This window comes from Trichomonas vaginalis, chromosome VI (assembly GCF_026262505.1).
Source record: "Trichomonas vaginalis G3 chromosome VI, whole genome shotgun sequence".
In the NCBI taxonomy this organism is placed as follows: Eukaryota; Parabasalia; order Trichomonadida; family Trichomonadidae; genus Trichomonas; species Trichomonas vaginalis.
Genome location: NC_067208.1, coordinates 18,819,139 through 18,839,492, shown reverse-complemented (window position 1 = coordinate 18,839,492; position 20,354 = coordinate 18,819,139). Strand labels below are relative to the sequence as shown.

At 30.8% G+C, this 20,354-nt stretch overlaps 9 protein-coding genes across 9 annotated transcripts; 2 read left to right on the top strand and 7 right to left on the bottom strand.

Moving 5' to 3' along the window:
- Positions 1–4,999: 4,999 nt before the first annotated feature.
- TVAGG3_0890090 (regulation of response to stimulus) lies at positions 5,000–6,932 on the bottom strand (the record flags this gene model as incomplete). The annotated part of the gene is made up of 1 exon (XM_001321299.2): positions 5,342–6,932. A coding segment is annotated over one exon (1,591 nt), but the record flags the coding sequence as incomplete, so codon positions are not given.
- A 963-nt stretch (positions 6,933–7,895) lies between these two features.
- TVAGG3_0890080 (temperature-gated cation channel protein) lies at positions 7,896–9,178 on the bottom strand (the record flags this gene model as incomplete). Its single annotated transcript, XM_001321300.1, has 1 exon — positions 7,976–9,145. One exon carries the CDS (start codon positions 9,143–9,145, stop codon positions 7,976–7,978), a length of 1,170 nt encoding a protein of 389 aa, XP_001321335.1.
- Positions 9,179–10,259: 1,081 nt separating this feature from the next.
- Positions 10,260–11,243, bottom strand: TVAGG3_0890070 (Hop1-like protein; the record flags this gene model as incomplete). Its single annotated transcript, XM_001321301.1, has 1 exon — positions 10,260–11,243. The coding sequence occupies one exon, from the start codon at positions 11,241–11,243 to the stop codon at positions 10,260–10,262; it is 984 nt and encodes a 327-aa protein (XP_001321336.1).
- Positions 11,244–11,629: 386 nt separating this feature from the next.
- Positions 11,630–13,930, bottom strand: TVAGG3_0890060 (biological adhesion protein; the record flags this gene model as incomplete). Its single annotated transcript, XM_001321302.1, has 1 exon — positions 11,630–13,930. The coding sequence occupies one exon, from the start codon at positions 13,928–13,930 to the stop codon at positions 11,630–11,632; it is 2,301 nt and encodes a 766-aa protein (XP_001321337.1).
- Positions 13,931–14,423: 493 nt separating this feature from the next.
- TVAGG3_0890050 (maturation of SSU-rRNA from tricistronic rRNA transcript (SSU-rRNA, 5.8S rRNA, LSU-rRNA)) lies at positions 14,424–15,770 on the top strand (the record flags this gene model as incomplete). The annotated part of the gene is made up of 1 exon (XM_001321303.1): positions 14,424–15,770. One exon carries the CDS (start codon positions 14,424–14,426, stop codon positions 15,768–15,770), a length of 1,347 nt encoding a protein of 448 aa, XP_001321338.1.
- Positions 15,771–15,777: 7 nt separating this feature from the next.
- Positions 15,778–16,488, bottom strand: TVAGG3_0890040 (transcription factor e(y)2 family; the record flags this gene model as incomplete). The annotated part of the gene is made up of 1 exon (XM_001321304.1): positions 16,120–16,461. One exon carries the CDS (start codon positions 16,459–16,461, stop codon positions 16,120–16,122), a length of 342 nt encoding a protein of 113 aa, XP_001321339.1.
- A 90-nt stretch (positions 16,489–16,578) lies between these two features.
- Positions 16,579–17,319, top strand: TVAGG3_0890030 (chromatin organization; the record flags this gene model as incomplete). The annotated part of the gene is made up of 1 exon (XM_001321305.1): positions 16,594–17,271. The coding sequence occupies one exon, from the start codon at positions 16,594–16,596 to the stop codon at positions 17,269–17,271; it is 678 nt and encodes a 225-aa protein (XP_001321340.1).
- A 139-nt stretch (positions 17,320–17,458) lies between these two features.
- TVAGG3_0890020 (uncharacterized protein) lies at positions 17,459–17,974 on the bottom strand (the record flags this gene model as incomplete). The annotated part of the gene is made up of 1 exon (XM_001321306.2): positions 17,555–17,908. One exon carries the CDS (start codon positions 17,906–17,908, stop codon positions 17,555–17,557), a length of 354 nt encoding a protein of 117 aa, XP_001321341.1.
- Positions 17,975–18,132: 158 nt separating this feature from the next.
- On the bottom strand, positions 18,133–19,606 carry TVAGG3_0890010 (uncharacterized protein; the record flags this gene model as incomplete). Its single annotated transcript, XM_001321307.1, has 1 exon — positions 18,314–19,597. One exon carries the CDS (start codon positions 19,595–19,597, stop codon positions 18,314–18,316), a length of 1,284 nt encoding a protein of 427 aa, XP_001321342.1.
- Between the last annotated feature and the right edge of the window lie 748 nt (positions 19,607–20,354).

Here is a 20,354-nt window from a genome sequence, read left to right as displayed (position 1 = left end):
TTGGTAAATAAAGCAAATATACTAAGGGCTAAAACGTGTAATACTTTGGTAAGTTAAAGAGACCGAATATTAAGGATTCAGAAGACATTCATGCCATATATTTGTATTGGATCAAATAAATATGGACACTATCTTATAATTGTGCATGAAAATTCTTCACTTACAGTAAATTTTTGATTCAATAAATGATATCCATCATAATTTTTAAATATTTTCGACGCCATATTTTGCTCTGAATCCATACAAAGCTATTTCATTGTCTTACAAGCCGAAAGAGTACCTTGGATAAATTTTCCCATCAGCTTTTGATAGCATTGAAAGTTTTAGTAATTCAAATAAAAATAGTTTACTAATATTTTGTGTATAATGACTATCTTAAAAAGCAAAAAATAAGATATATTTTTTTGAAATAATTTCGATTTCGAAAAAAAGTTTTGTGTTCGGCAAATGAACTTCAAAACAGGATTTGTTATAGGGAATTCTAACCATTATACTATGCACTTATGGACTCCAAAATTAATTTTCAAGTATTTGATCGCGCCCCACCCCCAAGGGCTGTTTTTTGTAAATATGAAGAAACAGTGTGAACCACTCATATTTTCTATCCGGTGACTCACATGATTTATATACTAAAGTTCTTGATTTTTGAATATATTAGTAATATGAGAATATATTGCTTATACTAATAAAAAATCAGTCAAATACATGCTTCATATATTTTAAAATATTATCTATTTCATATCAACTTTTGATTGAAGATAATTGAAATTAAGAAATTTTCAAATCAAAAACCGATCTCATCATTACATGTTAACATTTATAAATGCCAAATTCCAGTTTTTGTAGGAAACTGGCAATCTACTCTTCAGATTTGGAAAACTTTTGTTCTTTGGAATCCTTATCTTATAAGGGATATTTCGATATGAAGTGTATTCGGCATTTAGAACATTTTTGTTACAAAAAATATAAGTGTGAGGCCTAAATCCCATGTATGTTGGTAAATCCAAATAATCTATTTGTGCACTTAGAGCAAGCAATTGTTTTTTGTCTGTGCACACATCTATTTGTTTACCAATTTCCAATACATATTTATATTGTTCCTTATCTAAATAAAAATTGTTTTATATAGGGGAAAAAAAAACTCATATCTCATATCTTTATCATCTGTAAATTTATGTTTCAATGTCATTTGAGTATGCTGTCGATCAACTCAAATATGAGCAAATTATAAAAATTGTTTGAGTACTTTCCTATACCAAGTATATTATATATGAAAGTTAACTATAATAATTTGAGAATATATTGTCTGAACTTTGAATTCAGAGAATAAAAAATCAAAAAATTCACAATATCAAAAAAAGATAAGCAACAAATATTTTACATGCATCATTTGTTTTAAATATGTCAAAATGTATTATAACTCTTCTCGATATTTTCAATTCGGAAAAAAATAATTTCGCTTTCCACAAATGAACCCCAAAACATGTTTTGTTATGGTATGCTCTTGCCATTACACTACAGCAGATGCGGTGGAAAAATCGATTTGACAGTATTTAATCGCGACCAACACACATAGAATGTTCATTATCTTCATATTATAGATATTATAAATTAAAAATCAAATTTCTTATGTTGCAACTTATCAATTTTTCACAAGAACTTTAATAATATATTTTGCATATTTTATTGTCAAGCTCAATAAACTTTAAATGATTTCTAAATTCAAATATAGCAATACCTCTATGTTAATATGCATACATTGTCAACAAAATTTCTTATTTTTTGATTTGCCAAATATCATGAGATATTACACATGCGGTCACAAACTACTCTGTAAAACATAATCAATTTTGGAAGCAAAAACTTTCTCACCCAATATTTCTTATTCAAAAAAGAAACTCGAAGAAATTTTATTCGCTAAAGAAACAAAAACTAAATTAAATCTTCTAATTATTATTTGGCATAATATAGTTTATATTTTACTTGTTTTAAACGCCAAACACCAGTTTTTTTCGGAAATTGCAAATCTACTGCGTAGATTTCGGAAAGCGCTGTTTCCCCGACATCACTATCACAATAAGGATATTTTAATTTTATATGCGCGTGGACGGATTTGGGATTAACAAAAACTCGTTTTCAGTAAAAAATAATTTGATAAATGCATTCTCCTAATATTGCTATTACCAAATCTCTCATCAGATCGACAATATGTTTATTCGTGTTGTAAATATCTCAATTTTTTCCAAAATTGATTTTGGATGAAAAAAACCAAGTTTTTTCAAATTAGGTATTTATTCAATTTGAGTGCTACCAATAGATCCCTCTCATCATGTAGATGATGGATCAGGTGTCTGTTCATTCCAAAAGCAAACCTATGAGGCTACAAGTGTGCTTTTAGGCACAATCTAAATTGAATGCCCTCTCAAAATTGAATGCATGAACGTGGAGCCTTAATAGAAATAGTTACTTAAATATTTACTAAATAAACTTAACAAGTCTGCATCTTATAGTGATTTTTGTAATTATGTCTTGCTGTTATGCAAAAATTGATTTTGAAATGCAAAATGCAATTTGAAAAATTAGATAGTCCAACAAAAAATTTAACATGCACTTCTTAGAGCTAACTACACACGTTCCCTTCATATGGTATAGAAGCCAATATATAAAAAATCTAAAATAATATCAATACAATCCGAATTTTAGCATTTAATAAGATAGAAATATTTAAAATATGATTTCATTTAAACAAAATTAGCCTTCAATAAGAATGGAATTAAACCAATATTGCTGAATTTTGCCTTACATTCAACTCCAACAGTGATATCACCTCTGCACCTGAAACCACTGAAGCCATTATCAGGAGCATTTATTCCATTAGAAATACGATAGTGAAGTTTCTTTATAGGTACTCGTGCAAATGTTGAAAAGTTATATTCTTCCTGAACATAAATATAGTCTTCTTTTACAATTCTTTGGATCTCCAAAATTGTTTTTTCTGTTTTAGCATCATGTGATCCTGTGAAATATATAGAAATAGCTTTATTTCCATAAAAGCAATTGTTGAATAACTCTGATCTATCGCCTAAATATAACACTTTTATATTCTCGCAGTTATTGAATGCAGATCTACATATGATACAAAGTTCACCAACTTCAACAGATATTAATTTGTCACAGCCATTAAATGCATTCGATTTAATTGTAATTGCTGGATAAATTGATAATGATTTGATACCTCTGTTTGCAAAGCAAAATGATTCAATAGTAGGTTGGAACATTGATAATGAGATAGTTTCTATTTTAGTGCAGCCTTGAAATGCATTGTTTCCAATTCTTGTTGGTCTCTGAGGGAGTGTTGCATCAACTATTGAAGTACATCCATAAAATGCAAAGTTTCCAATTGTTTGAACTGTTGGTGTAAATATAAGATTCTCCAAAGCAACACAGTTATAAAATGCATAATCACCGATTGAATCTAATCCAACTAAGGAATCAAACTCAAATGGAAGAACAGAACAACCATAGAATGCATATGATTCAATTGATGTCAAACTATCTGGATCAGATAATTGAATTGTTCTCAAAGAAGCACAGTTTTGGAATATTTCATTAGAAAAAGTTTGGATTGAACTTTGGAACGTAACTTCAACCAAACTTAAACAATCCTTGAATGCACCTCTATCTAATCGTTGTAAAGATTCTGGAAATGTAATTGATGTTAATTTTGTTCCTGCAAATGAATGGTATCCTATTAATTCTAATTGATTGGTAAACGAGAAACTTGTTAATGATTCGCAATGATAAAATGCGAAACTTGAAATTAAATTAATCTCTGAAGGAAAATTAATAGCTGTTAATTTTGTGCAATTAGCAAATGCGAATTCCCCAATTATTTTCAGGCCTTCTTGGATGTTAATTGATTCTAGTGATTTACAATTACAAAAACAATATCCTTTTAAGGTTTCAACAGATTTAATATTAACAGTTGTAATTTTTTCATAATCCATAAACATTTCTGAATAGATCGCACCAAATATGAAATTCATATTTATTTCTTTAAGATTAGGAATATTTTTAAAAGTAGAATAAGAAATGGAAAGAGATGCACTAGAAATTGAAATTCTTTCTAATCTTTCTGTTCCATTAAATATATAGTAACCAAGTTCTGCTATATCGGTTTGCATTTCAAATGATAAGAAATTACAGAATGAAAAGGCAAAATTCCCAATGTGTGTTATTGAGTTTAATCCATTTATTGATTCGAGGCTTGAACAATTAGAAAAGGCATATTCTTGGAATGAAATTGTCTGTGATTCAAATGAAATACTATTTAATAATACACAATTACTAAATGCATTGCTTCCAACATTTATTGTATCGCTGGTAAATGCAATACTATTTAATGATGAGCAATAAGAAAATGCATGATCTTCGATTACAGAAATAATACCTATTTTATTGAATGTATGCAACGATGAACAATTAAAGAAAAGATTCTTTGGAATTGTTGTAAAATGAGATGGTAATGTGATTGATTTAAGTGATATACACCCTTTGAATGCTCCTTCGCCAATACTTTGGATATTTATGTTAATTTCGAAACTTTCTAAAGATACACAGTCTTGAAATAAGAATTGTGGAATTGAATTTATTGTAGGTAATATTATATTGGTGAGTTTTCTACAATTTAAGAATGCGCCTTCTTGAATATCTGATAATGTATCAGGTAATTCAATCCTTTCAAGATTAATGAAATTATAAAAAGCATATGATTTCAAACTTGCAACATTGTCTAATTTTATTTATTTGAGCGTTGATTCGGCGTAAAATGAATCACTTTCCACTGAAACAAATTTTCTAATTGTGAGATATTCTAAATTTTCTGCTTGGATTGTCACTTTACTATCTGAAACGAATTCATTAATATTTAATATGGATAGATCATTGCAACCATTAAATAAGGAAAATGAATCTTTTTCTGCATAATTATTATCTGGAATTATTTTGCTACATATTGTAATATTTCTTAGTTGTGAGCCAGAAAATGACATTTCATATATTTTGACTTGTTCATTTTCATTGAGAATGACTAATTCTGCTAGCTTTGGGCATCTAATAAAAGCATGCATCGGTATTTCTTCAACAATGTCAAATGAAATTTTCTGTAGTTCTGCATTATCTGAGAATGGCGTAGATGTCATTGTGCATTTTCTCAAGTTAATTTCTGTCAAAAGATTACATCCCGCAAAAAGTCTTCCCTTCGATATTAGATTTCCATTATAATTAAACGAAGTGATAGCAATTCCATAAAAAGCATCATTATAAATTGTTACTTCTTCACTTGGGAATTGTAATATCTTCAAAGAAGTGCATTGATAAAATGCTTCGGAATTAATCGTGACATTGTTTGCTTCAAAAATGATTTTTTCTAATAAAGAACAGCCTGAAAAACATTTATTTGGAATGGAATTAATTTGGGCAGGAAATATAATTGAAGTTAATGAAATGCAATTTGCAAATGCTTCTTCTTCCAAAATTTGTATGTTTTGAATAAAAGGAATATTTATCAAGGCAGAACAATTTAAAAATTGTTTGGATGAAATTTTAGTTATAGATGATGGTAGATTTATTGAACTCAAAATTTTACAATTTGCGAATACAGATTTGCCAATTGAAGTGAGTGCGTTTGATAAAGTAATAGATTGAAGATTTGTGCAATTTTCGAAAGCATTCTGTTCAATTGCTTCCACAGAATTTGCAAATGAAAAAGTTTGAATTGAAAAACAATTTGCAAAAGCAAATTCTTCTATTGTCGTAATCGTATTCACCATATTAACTGTTTGAAGGTTTTCACGGTTGGTAAAAGCATGTGATGGAATTCTCGTAATAGCTTCATTAAAAGAAAATTCAGTTAATGAAGTGCAGTTGTAAAATGCTTTGGCATATAAATATGCAATATAATTGATATTGATAATTTCATTAAGTTTAATACAGCTATTGAAAGCATCATTATAAATATAAGTATTTGGTTTTGCAAGAGTCACTTGTCTAAGCGTAATACATCCAGAAAAGAAGTTATATGGAATGGTGTTGTGATTAATATAAGCCGTTTCAAGGTTTTCACAATATGAAAATACGCCACTTGTATATAAATTAAAAGTCCAATTTGTTGTATTGATTGTTATGAAATTGTTATAAGAAAAGCAGTTCTGTCCCAAAGTTGCTGATTTTGCATTGAAAGATACTAATGAACAATTGGAAAATGCTTCATTATTAATAGTTATTTGATCAGAAGTTGCGGAAAACTTTGTTAAAGAGATGCAATTTTGAAATGCTTTTGTGCGAATTGTAGTAGCTTTTGTCTCGACTTCTGTTATGCTTGTACAATTTGCAAAAGATGATTCATAAATATTCCCATTAATTTTTGTAAAATCGAAAGTTTGAAGTGAATAACAATTAAAAAATGATAATGCTTGTATATTAATATTTTGACAAGAAAAGCTAATCAAATTTATGCAATTCGTGAATGATGAAAGTCCAATGGTGCAGTCGTAATCGAGTGTTATATGTTGTAAACTTTGGCAGTTTAAAAATGCGCTTCCACCTATTGATGTCACTGATCCAATTGTTACTTCACATAACTCAATGCAATTTTCAAAAGCTCTTTCTTCTATCGTTACTAGTGTTGCGTCAGAATGAAAATATCGAATAGAGCTTGACATGAAGTATTTGCTAGGTGTTGAAGATATTCCTTCTGTTCTTACATTAATTATATTTTTATTATCAATGAAATTCTCACTGGAATCGAGAGGATTCTTTAAAACGTAATTTCCATCCCCATTTGACTCTATTTCTAGTGTATTAATTGGCATTTTCTTTTCTAATGAGCCTCTCTCCGATTGTTTTGATAAAATACAAAGCAGTAAAAGCATTTGCAGCAATTTTCAATATTGGCAAATCACCAGTTTTGAATTAAATTTAAATATTTTATATGCAATCAATAATAAATGATAATATTTTATTTCATTCTACACTTTTCAGTAGATTACACATTTAATTCAAATTAATAAATTGTAAATTATTGTATAGACCTTTCTTTGTATAATTACAATTAAATTATTTCAATTGAAATTTTAAAAGTTTCATTGAAATGAATTGAATTGGATTTTAGAGTATTGAGACTTATTCAAATATTTGATGAAATCGACAATTTTATATCCTGAGAAGATCACCATTACAATATATGTAAATTTTTTTTTGATATAAAATAATTATGACACCGAATAATTTGCACAATCGATTTGTGGATAAAAATATTAAATGTTTTCAAGAGGATTTAATCAGTTTAGGAATTGAATTGCTTCATTTAATTTTCTGAATTTTGAGATAATTTTGTTGATAATAATATTAATTCGCAGAAGACACTGTGCTCAAATAGTTTTGAGCAGCATTGATCAAAGATTGGTTCTCCTCGGTTTGATTAACTTTATAAATGCTAGCTTCGGCAATGATGATTTCGAATGATAAAAAGACCCTGGATAATCTCTTCGACTCATTGATCAGATGGACTCAAGCGAATCATGCATGAAATGTCTTTCGAGTTGATACTACTTCCTTTCTCGAAGCAAAGAATCATCGACTTGATAAAGTCTTCTGGCATTTTGGAGTTCGTGACTTCAAATGAATGTTTCTCCTTTTGTGTAGGCATTGCTAAATCGAGGCGCATTTTAAATACTATTTTGACATATATAATATTATTTTATATCATATGTTCATTTAATCAAAAGAAGAACACTAATTTACAATCTCCAAATGTAAAAATGAATATAATTAATATTTAATCATATGATGTTTAATGAGATTTTTCATTAATACTAAAAATTAGCTGCCAGTAAGGATAATATACACCATTTATTTATTGATTATAAAGTTCAATGAGCAAAAGAAAAATTTTAAATATAACTTAAAATTTTGATCAACAATATATATGTGGAATTACACCAAAGTTATCTTTGGCATTGATATCTGCACCAAATGAAACTAGAATGTCGAATGCTTCTTTTTTATTAAACCCTGCAGCATGATGTAGTGCAGTCCTACCAAACTCAGCTCTTGTATTTATATTTGCACCATGTAATAGTAGGATTCGTAATGTTTCAACACTATTATTTTGCGCTGCTAAATCAAGAGCTGTGTATCTATCATAATATTTTAACTCCATATTGGCGCCTTTTGAAATAAGAAATTCTGCTGCTTTGCTACAATCTTCTTCTGCTGCCATATGAAGAGCTGTACGACCAAGATATCTTGCATTGATGTCAGCACCTTTCGAAATGAAATATTCACAAAGAGATGGAATGTTAAAAAGAGACGATGCAGCCATACAACCATTGACATCTTTTGTTTGATCATAATAAACTAAAAATGCATGAAGATTATTGAATTTTCCAGATTTTATTAATTTGACTTCTTTATTATATTCATTCATCATGAAAGAAACAAGATCGATGTTGTGTGAAGCAATTGCAAAATCCATCAAGAAAAATGTGTTTTTTAGCTCTTTAAAACATTCACTCATTACATCTGGATTTCCACCCAAAAATGCACATTGAATACATTCTTCAGTGATTTCTAATTTGAATTTTGTTATTAAAAATTTAAAACAAGCAACAGAACCGTAGTAACAACATAATTCAAGTATTGAAATTCTACATAACGGATATAAAGGACACATAACACTTTGACATGGATCAAATTCTCCTATTTCTACAAGTTTAATAAATTCTATAATATCATCATTCATAATTGCTCTGAGTATTGAATATTTTGATTCAATATTTAAAATTTTGTATTGTTTTTGATACAAGTTTAGTAATTTGTCTTTGTTAAGTTTATACTCTTTTGATAACATTTGGAGTAATAAAAAGTACGATTTAAAGTAACAAATATTATATTTCATTGCAGTTTCGATCATTTTAAAATTCTGAGATGCTGAAATGATTCCTGTTTCGATCAATTTACTCTTGATTTCATTATAGATTTCGTTGATTTTATCTTCGTCTAATGTTTTCAGCTTATATATTGCATCTGTAAGATCAATATAATCCTTGTATTTATTCATAAGTTCATTATATTCTTCACTCATGCAAGAATAATGAAAATAAAAAATGGATTTTTTATAGTGAAAATTGAAAGTGGATTTTTTTTCCAATTCAATTTTAATTCTTGGAAAAGATAATAGCTATACAAAATATGTCCTACATATTTTGTAGAGCTATGAAACTATATCAAGAATAAAAAATTGTGGTAAAATCGAAAACCGTTTCACTCATTCAATTTTTACAGTACCACAGTTTTAAAAATTTTCCATAGTTTTTAAAAAGTGAGTTATTAAATTAACGTAGATATTTTCACAAAGAGCCTCTGAATGCTATATATGATTCGTTAAGTTGCTGTTCATTCTCATTTTTTCAAAAAATTTAAATAATAATAATAAAAATTGGCGTTGTAAGGGTAGATAGCTTTTTATTGAACAATTGACAGACCACAATCTGGTTGTTGCATTTCCCTGATTTTTTTTGGCTATCAATATAGTGTTTAAGTGGGGAACTTTGATATTTTTTTCCACACCATAGTAGTTTCACTTTTTGCATATGAACTCTATATTGATTCTGGCTAGAAACTAGAGAAATTAAAATTTTTCAATTTTTGGCCCATTAAAAGTACCTTTTTGAAAATAAAAATATTTTTATTAATTATGTGTGTTCTTCGACATATATTCATAAAATCAAGTGATTTGGAGTGATTGGCAAAAAAATCTTGTACATTAAAAAAAATTAAGCCAAATGTTTCCGTCTATATCGAGTATTGTTAGTTGACAATGTCTGTGCGTGTAATATTTTATTTAATCAAATCAGGCTATACAAAGTGAAATTTCCTTAGATTTCTCGTGCTTAAAGCAATTGTGCACTTAATAGCTCACATAAGCAATGATAGCTATATGATGTGCAGCTATTTGATAGCTTAACTATGCAAATTGCTACAATTGTATAAACAATTCTAAATTCTAGAGTTTTTAACCTGATAATACCATTACAGTGATTTAATATTAATAAGAAAGATAAAATGTCAAGAAAAACAATTCATTTCAACGATATTTTCGAGTTAATCATTCCAGGTCTATCGTTGGGGACATAGATAATAAATGTTTAAGAAAAATAATTATTTATTCCATTGAAGGGGAAAAAAAAGAATGTAAATTAAATTGGTTTGGTAGATTCTTTGTTCAAATAGTCTTGAGCAGCTTTGAACAAAGATTGGTTCTCCTCGGTTTGATTGACCTTATAAATACCATCTTCAACGATGATGATTTCGCGTGATAAAAGATCTTGGATGATTTCTTCAACGCGTTGATCGGATGGACTCAAACCGAGTTTGTTTGAAATGTCTTTCGAGTTGATACTTCCTTTCTCGAAGCAAAAAACCAAAGATTTGATCAAATCTTCTGACATTTCGGAGATCGTGACTTCCTCTGGATGTTTCTCCTTGTATGCAGGCATAGCTGTATCAAGACGCATCTGGACAGAGTGGAATTTGGTTTTGACGCTTCCTCCGACGTCAATCCTTTCACTCTCTTCGATAAACTCGAAATCTGGAGCGTCATCTGCTTGGGCAAATCCAGGTGGATTGTAGTCTGCTGGCGTAATGTCATCATAGTAGTACAAGCGCATCGCGATATGGCGTTTGTGGGGAAGAGGCGGTAATGCGTGGCTTAATGTGATCAATGTCCTAATCATGGTGCACCATGCTTGTTGGATCTGCTCTTTGGACATGAATGAAAGCTTCTTCTCTTCATTTCCTGTTTGAGCGGTAAAATCGAGCGAAACGTTTCCATCGGATGGGTAAGTGAACTTAAAGGTATAACTCTCCAATAGAGAACTTGGGTTATTGTACTCTTTGAAGACTGAAAATACAAGTGCGCGAAGATAATGTTTTTGTAAAGCATCGAATACTCCTTCTTCGATCCATCTATTTAATGCTTCGATCTCTTTGTTGTTTGCTGGTACAAGAGATTTGATTTTCAGGCCAGCCAAACTTGTGTCCTGAAAATTTTCTTCTGGAAACAGGTATCTTAAGTAGGCAATCGAGGAGATACCGCTCCTTAAGATGTTCCTTACGAGAGTAATCGACTGTACCTCTGTAACGGTATCTGTCTGCTGGCGGACCTTCTGGGCTGTCCTCATTTTCTTTTAGGTGAACTTCATTCAAGAGTTTGATGTTGGAAAAGTGCCAAAATTTCACATCAAACTTTTGGAAACAGCTATATGCGTGATAATTCCCATATGACAGAGAATCTATATTTCAACATATTATTTGGAGAAAACTTTTCTATATTTTTATTGAAAATAAAATTAACTTTGTAATGATATATTCTATTAAATTTAGATCTTTTGTACGAAATCATTTCAATTAATAGAGATATTTCGGATATATGTTCTTAATTTTTTTCGATCAAAAATTAAATGGGTAATAAAACAATTTTCAATGTAATATAAGTAAATAAATGGCTTAACATATTGTTAATAATAAAATAATAACTTTACAATAAACTAAACATTAAATAATGAATTCAATTTGATGGTTTTGCTGATTGAAAGACTCTAAGTTTTCTTAAATCTTCCTTTACATTCCTAATGAATGAATGGAAGTCATTTTCTTCGTCGGGCTCAAAGTAGTCGACTTTGTAAGGTTGTCCAATTTCTCTTGCAACATAATTCATAACTCTCTGTCTTTCCTTTAATGCTGACGCTCTGCAAGCACAGTCTGCAAAGTGTTTAGCTGTCTGTTCATTAAGATTTCCTTTGAAGCAATCACATTTTGCTGTATCATTAAGGACTGCAACTCTTGCTCTTAGATCTGAAACTTTTTGTTGCAATTTGTTATTTTGGATTTTGAGGACTTCATTTTCTCGTTCTAAATCTTCGTTTTGGATCTTTGCTTTCTCATATTTCATTACTGCATCATTAAGAGCACCTTTTAATGAACTTGTTTGATTATAAGAAGCATCCAATGCTTTGTAAGAACACTCTTTAATAGTTGCCGCTTCAGCAACAGCTGCATCTAATTCGTTCTGATAATTCTTCTTCATTTGGCACATCTTTATGCAATGCTCTTCTTCAAGATCTTTCAATCTCTGTTGATGATCTTCAACCTTGGCTTTAACAGCTTCTCTGGCTGTTCTCATTCTGACATCTAAGTCTGCAAACTCTTTCTTTTTGAGAGCTAAAGCTGACTTCAATTCTTCTGATTCATTTGATAGGACTTCGTATAATTTCTTTTGACTGGCTATTTCTGTTTGAAGATCTTTGTTTTGATCTTTGACTACCGTGTATTCTTTCTTCATATTATCAGATTCTGTTATTCTGTTCTCTAATTCCTTCTGAAGTTCATTGTTCTTGGTTCTAAAGTCTGATAAAACATTTTCTGTGTTGAACAAATTTTCTGTTAATTTCGTCTTTTCTTCACCAAGTTTTTCGAGTTGCTCCTCTAAGTTCTCGAATTCTACTTTATTTGTTTGTATTATCTGCTCATTCTCTTTGACTGTCTTTTTGAGATTATCGATTTCTTCTTGCATCTTGAGAACAATTTTGGCTGCTTTTTCTGGTGGAACTCCAATTTCGCGAATTGATTGTAAAATTTCTTCTCTTTGCTCTACTTGGTCAACCATTCTTTGGAGTTGTTCTTGCTGCTTCATGTTAGCAAGTAGTAATGATGATACTAATGAACATGCAACGTCATCTTTATTTGTCAAATTTGCAACTAATTTGCTAACATCTCCCATTGAATTATCGTCAGAGATATTCTTTGCGATAAAAGCTAGTAAGTTCTTATCGACATCAAGTTTCTTCATATCGAAAATCTTCTCATTGTCTTCGAGTTTGCGTAATTGTGTCAAATGTACATTCAGAACATTCTTTGTATCGGATAAAGCTTTGTCATAACCCTTGATCTTATTGTTTTGGTCGCATATTTGTGTTTTGAGCTCAATTATTGTATCTTCAAGTGATTTAATTTTACGAGCAGATTCATTTATGATCATTTGAACGCGTTGTGGGAATTCAAAGTGCTCCATTGCAATGATTCTCTGGAATTTCTCATCAACATCACCTGTAAATGGATTCTTTAATTCAAAAGAAACTTCAGAAAATAGAACTTTATTGGATTTCTTTGCATTGTTCTTTAAATTCTCTATTTCTTCGTTTTGTGATTGTATTTCGTTAGATTTAGCTGCTAGTTGACGAGATAATTGCTGATTTTCAAGCATAATTCGATCATTTTCGGATGTAATGTTTGCAATCTTGATCTTGAGTTTAGAAATCTGATGATTTAGATCATCGATTGGTTGCATGAGATCTTGACTTATTTCAGTCTTAGATTCTTCTACTAAGTTTTTATATTTTTTGAGTTTTTCTTTCATTAAGTTGTATTTTTGATCCTTAGACTGCTGTTCTGCTTTTAACTTCTCGATTGTGCTAATAAGCTGTCTGTTCTGATCGTTAATTTCATATTGGTCGTTTTCTTTGTGCAAGGCGAGAGATTTATATTTGGAGATCTTTGATTGTAGTGATTTGATGAGTTCTGAGTTCTTTGTAGTCTTTTGTTCATATGAATTAATGATTTGTGATAAAGATACTTCAACTTTTGTTAATTTAGAGGATAAATGTATGACATCAGAACTTATTTTGACTAATTCTGCTTTAATTGGAGCGTCTTTCACGTTATTTATCATATTTTGAAGAGAATTTTGTATATTTGTGTTTAATTGAGATGAACTTGCAACATAATCAACAATATTAGATGTGTCTACAGTTGCTCTATCTATGACTGAGTGAAGAGTTTTAAGCCCGCAGATAGGGCATATATTTGCCATGATTTTTATCAAAAATTAGAAATTTCAAAACGTACAGTGAGATATAACATTTATTTTTATGATGCAAATAGAATTCTAATAAGCTAATTATTCGTATTTAATCGTGATCTATCCAATTGCTCTAAATATTTCAAGCAATTATCTTGCATCTTATTTAATAAGTTTGTATGTAAGCTTTAATATGTTAGTAGTAAATGTTCATCAAGTTATTAAACTTTACTAGTAAATTATTCTTCATAATTATGTTTTTCTACATATTTGCTAGAACATTCCTACATATTGTCAGTGTGTTTGCGTGATATATGAATATTTCATAGTAGATTTGATGATTTGAAATTTTTATTTTCTAAATATCAATGAATAATAAAATTAAGCATTTCATTAGATATTCCTTTCCTAGTGTTTTAGATTTTCAGTGTTAGAATGGCATGTTAAAATTCAAAAATATCAAGGACAAAATCTTGAAATTGAACAAGTCTGGTCGATTTTAGTAATGATTTCTCCTGAAGAGTTGGTTTTCGGAAAGTCGACTCTCGACGTTTCCTCTGACGAAGAGACACCCGTTTCCAAACCAAAACCAGCTTGGATCGATCCTGATGATGCTCAGTTAATGATTGCCCCAGAAAAAGCAAGAATGTTGGATCAATTAGACCCAGTTTCAGGTGAAAAATTTGCTAACGAACTTGCAGAAAGATACCACAGAACAACAGAACACATCGACACATCATGGGCTGATATTTCAAAAGCTACAGGTCGAGTTATTGATGCAGATTCAATTTATTCATCGAGCACAAAATATTTACCATCCGAAAGAATTGTTATCACTCGCAGAGCAGATTTAGTTCCATTACAAGATCCAACAGACAAGAAAAATTCAAATCGCGGACTTGAACACATAAAACAAATTGCTCCTCATCCATTCGACCACGATGTTGCACTTCTCGGCAAGTGGGGAACAATTTCTCGTGTTACATATACAAACGAATCAAGTTCAGCTTTATTCAGAATTCCAGTAGCGGATAACATCTACAGAACATGCATTACATACTCAAAAGACGGCTCTAAGTTGTTCGTTGGCTGTACACAAGGCAGATTCCAAGTCCTTGACGCTGTTCCTATCAAAGGAAAACATTCTATCAATGTTTATCAGACAGGATCAAGAAATGACATCGTCGCTGTATCAGCCTCCGAAACAATGGTCGCTTTTATTACTCGTGATTCTGTTTATTTCTACAACGAAAGTAATTTATCACCTCTCAAAGCAATTGAAACTTCAGAAAAGAATTTAATATGCGGATCATTTACAGATGATGGAAAATTCTTTGTTGTTGCTGGTTCTGAAGGTCGTGGACACGTAATTGACTGTGAAAAATCAAATATTAAGAGTGTTGCTGTTTTCCAAGTAGAAGATATGCAAACTATCACAGCTCTTGATGTACGTGGCGATTACGTTGCTATGGGTAATGATAAAGGCTTCCTTTACGTATTTGAATTTGATAGTCTCAGAATTTCACCAATTCCTGGAAAACTGATTCGTCCAAAGGAAATTATACAGAAAGCAAACATTGTTACTGCTATCAATGAAGTTAGATTTAATCCAACTGCTGAAATATTATTATTTGCTTCTTCTTCCAAGGAAGGAGCCCTTAGATTGCTTCACATTTCATCAAAGACAGTGTTTGGAAACTGGCCAACCCAGAAAACTCCTTTGAAACACGTCGCATCGACCTCATTTTCTGCGGATAGCGAATATCTCGCTCTCGCTAACGGAGGTAAGGTAACCATGTGGGAACTTGGCCATTATTCTTCTTTGAAGAAGGAAGAAGAAAAAGAGCAATAGAGATATAAAATTATTTACTTTCACAATGGATAATACTTTGTAAATAGACAATTATTATAGAATTATTTCAAACTATCCCTATTTCTTTTTCATTTTTTTGAGATTTATTCAAAATTTTTTATGTTTTTCTATTTGAAGATAAATATCGTAGAGGTTAGTCCAAAGTAAAACAAGCCAATCAAATGAATTAAAGAAAAGCGTTAAAAATTCAAAAAAGATTAGATATTTTTTTGAATATAACAGAATACATACATGTATTTAGAATTAACAAGATATATTTGATACTCTATTGGTCGTATTATGATAATATTGAATTTCAAACAAGATATGAAATTCAATTTTTTGTAATTTAAGGATGTTCTTCGAATTGAGTATTCAAAAATGTCTTAATTCTAGTTGTAACTTCTGTGACTACTTCAGCCGGGAGTTGGTCATGACCTTGAGCTGCAAGTAAGTCATATAACATATCTGGATTTACATTATCTATTCCAATTTCGTTTATCATATTCCTACATAATTCGCGTATTTCTTTTCTCCAGTCTTCTATTGCTCTGTTCTGACTTAAAAATTGACGAATTTCTTTTGTTTTCCCAGACATCTCTAATGCTGCTTCAGCATCAGCTCTAATCTCTGTTTCTGGTACATTCTCCCATCTAATAGGATCTGGCTTAGACTGAGATGATGCAGACATTGTTCAAAGATTATTTTGTTCTCAATTGAGCTTCAAAAGAGAATTTTTGCAAAACTCATTTGTGTTATAAATTGTATGTTAATGGAGAGTTTATTTTGCATGTCAAATTGAAAATAAGTTTTCAAAAAATTGATGCAAGAAGAGCAGCAGAAAGAGCTTCTTCAAGAAATGGATACTATGATGAAGGATGAGATGTACGTTCCTTTCAATGACTTTCTTGGTTATGTCTCAGAAGAATACCATCAAAAAATTGCAAGACCCATTGATTTAAATACTGTCAAAGCAAATCTTGAAAATCGTCAATATCATCGTTATATCGACTGGTATCATGACATGGAATTAGTCTTCAAAAATACTATCGAATTTTACAAGAATGAACAATTTTCGCCATATCCACCAATGGCAACATATTTACTAAGCAGATTACAAGAAAAATTTGGTCAAAGTACATATTCAAGTATCAATGAATGGCTCACGGCCATTTCAAAGCAAATGAATGAAATTTCAGAACTTTTAGCAAAGAGTCCAGTACCACAAGGAATTGATCCTATGATACCTCAAATTATAAAGACTACTGAAAACAAACCAGAACCAAATGCCAATGAAAAGGCTTATATGGCTGATCATTTCAATAAAGTTTTAGACGATCCAGATATTCATAGAAACGTACACTATATCATTAAAACTATTAATCCTACAATGGAAATTACAGATAAATTAGTTATTGAAAATTTGAACGAGCATACACTTTGTGCCCTTCATCTCTATATGGAGACAGTCTGGAAAATTAGTGCCAATGATTCTGTTTAATAAAATTATACTATTATTTATTTATATTTGATAAATTTTTAAAAAAAGGCATATATGTTATGGATTTGGAAACATATGGGTCAACAAGCATAATGTTTTTCAACTTTCAAACAGATATTTTTATCTTTTTCTGTTTGAAATTTGAAATTTGCGTAATAACGTTTTAAAATAATAAGTAAGTTGTTATCTTAATATAAAATAATATTTAAATCCGATTTGGTGCTTATTGAACAAGGATTCAATGCATTCCAGTAAAGGATTTTGACTGTATATCAATCACGTTTTATTCTTGTTCAGCTTTATCTTTAGCGCCATCGGCCTTTTGGGCAGATCTTGTTTGGCGCTTTGGCTTGTAATCTCTATAAAGGGATGAAATGATTTTCTCTGCGTCTGGATTGTTAACTAATTTCTCCATTAAGGAGGCAACTTCCTCGGCTGGAATATCAAAATCTTTATAAGTTTTAGTTAACTTCTTATCGCGTTCTAACTTTGATGGTCTTTCTGGATCTATGATTTTAGCTTCTTCAAGGCTTTGTGTAAGTTTTATTAAAGCACCGCAAAGACGATCGGTGGCAACTGCTGTGTGGCGTGCAAATTTAACAAATGCCTGGCGCTCTGGTTCACTGACCTTTTCCATTTATTATATTAATTAGGGGTCTGTATCTAATTCAATTTTATCAAACTTTCCTAAAAATAGGATATCTACGTCCAATTGACTCTAAAACTAGCCATCCACATTCTATATAATAATATCTAACTATCAAAATGAGATTTTGGCAAACTTTTGTTTTAAATATTCATTTTTGAAGAACGTTACTATTTCCTGAATAACCATATACATTGTAATATTATTGTTTGGCCAAGAAAATGAATAAAAGTTGTTTATTTGTGTTGAAACTTATGAAATCTCACCAAATTTAGTTCATTATAAGTTTTTTCTTTTATGTGATTGTTAGTTATATCGAAAAAAAAAAGTAATTAATATTGTAACAAATCAAAGAATGACATAGATTTAGAATATTGATATTTAGAACAAGGTTATTTAAACCATTCCAGTGACCTTCATTGATGGTTTGTATTGTGGAACTTTAATTCCGAGTTCTGCTGGAACAGAATCCTGAAGTTTCTTGAGAGACTGGTTGAATTGTTGTGTTGTCATCTCGAGGTTTTGATTTTCTTCGATGATGTCGTTCTCCATTTCTTGTTTCTCGCGTCTCTTTCTGTCGCGGGCCTGCTTCATCTGCATTGTGCGGTAGTAGACCTTTTCGTTGTGAGCTTGTTCCCTAGCGAATGCCTCTTCATCGAAGTCTGGAATTCTTGTTGGGAATGGACGTTTTGTTTTAATTGCTGTTTTAGCTTGGCGTTCTTTGTCAAGCATCTTCCATTCTCTTTCGCGCTGAAGAGCATCGTTCTTCTTCTTATCCTCACGAGCTTGACGTTCGCGTTCTTCGTTGAGAGTTGCTTGAGAAATCGCCTTTTCTTGGAAATCGTCAATCTTCTTCTTTTGCTGGGCAAGTGCCTTAGCTTGTAATTCGACGACAATTTCACGACGTTTTGTCTTCTCAAGTCTGATTTCTTCTTCGCGTTTAGCTCTTGCTTCACGAGTGGCGGAAAGAGACTCTGCTTGGCGAGCAATTTCACGTTCTTCCTCTTTCTCGCGTTCATGGCGTGTAGCTTTCATCTTTTGGAGCATAGCATTGCGCTTTAAGAATTCATCGCGATACGTTTGTTTGACCATAGCCTCTTTCTCCTCTTTCTGGCGGTCGAGTTCACGTTGGGCAGCTTCGGCTTCACGCATTTTCTCGACTTCCATTTGTTCTTCCTGTTGAGCTCTCTTTATCTGGCGTTTATGATCCTTGATTTGCTCTTCGTAGTTAGCTCTCAAGTTGGCCTTATCGTTCTTATGCTTTTCTTCCTCTTTTTGAACGGCTTCCTTAGCTATTTTAATGATATTAGCTTCGTCAGCCTTTTCGTATTCACGCATTTCGCGATTATATTCGGCTAATTGAGTTTTGTAGTCCATTTGTTTCTTACGAACAGCGATTGTCGTATCATAAATGTACTTCCTGCGATGAGATTTCATTTTTGGCATTGGTACATCAATGACAGGTTCCGGTGGTTGTGGCATATTATTTGTTGGTAATTTTGTTGTATTGATTGTAGAATTCAATGGGAAGTCAACAGAAACGTATCTATCTTTTGTCGATTGAGTTGGAGGATGTGGTATAAATTCATAACCTTCTTCTGGGAAAAGATCTTCATTTCCTATGATGTCGACGTTTGTGAATCCTGATGAATATGGATTAAACTGTTTTGTTGCCCTCATTTCTTTCTTGAAACTACGTTTTGTACGTTAGTAAATTTCGCGGGAAAACTGAAATATTTCTTTTTTATGATTTCATATTTGCATTGGTACGGCATAAAAATTTCCTGTAGAACAAAGCGAAATAAACTTAAAATGAATTAGCGCAAAAGAAAAACTTCAGGTAACAGCCTTGCAATCTGATGAAATGCTGTTTTTACTGCCATTTGGTAATAAATATTTCCATTCTTTTATGAATGATTGATAAAATGTTGTTGTTCAATATTTCTATAGCATTTATTGAATTTGGACTGAAAACAATGTATAAATAGTACTTTATTTATTTTTTAATTATCAGATACTTGAAAAAATATAGAATATACCTAAAATATCAATTGGATTTTCGTCAATACAGAGAATTTTCACAATTCATTAAATGTAATAGGTTGTATTTATATTATAAAATCGATCTATTGATTTGATTATTAATCATTCTAAATTTTTGATTCCAAAAACAAATTTCATTATAAAAAAATCGATTATTATTTAACAAATTCTGAGTTAAAAAAGTATAGACTCAATCATTTTTTGGGTATCGAAAAAATTCATTTGTTATCCGCCTACACTTATATGATTCATTTTCATGTGCCAACTTAGTTAGATTGTAAATTTCAAGAAAAATTCTTCTTTTCAATAGGCAAAAAGTGTATTTATCTTCATGTTCCAACATGAAAAATAGATTTAGCAGATATTCAATCTTGCACAAGTTATTTTGAGCAAA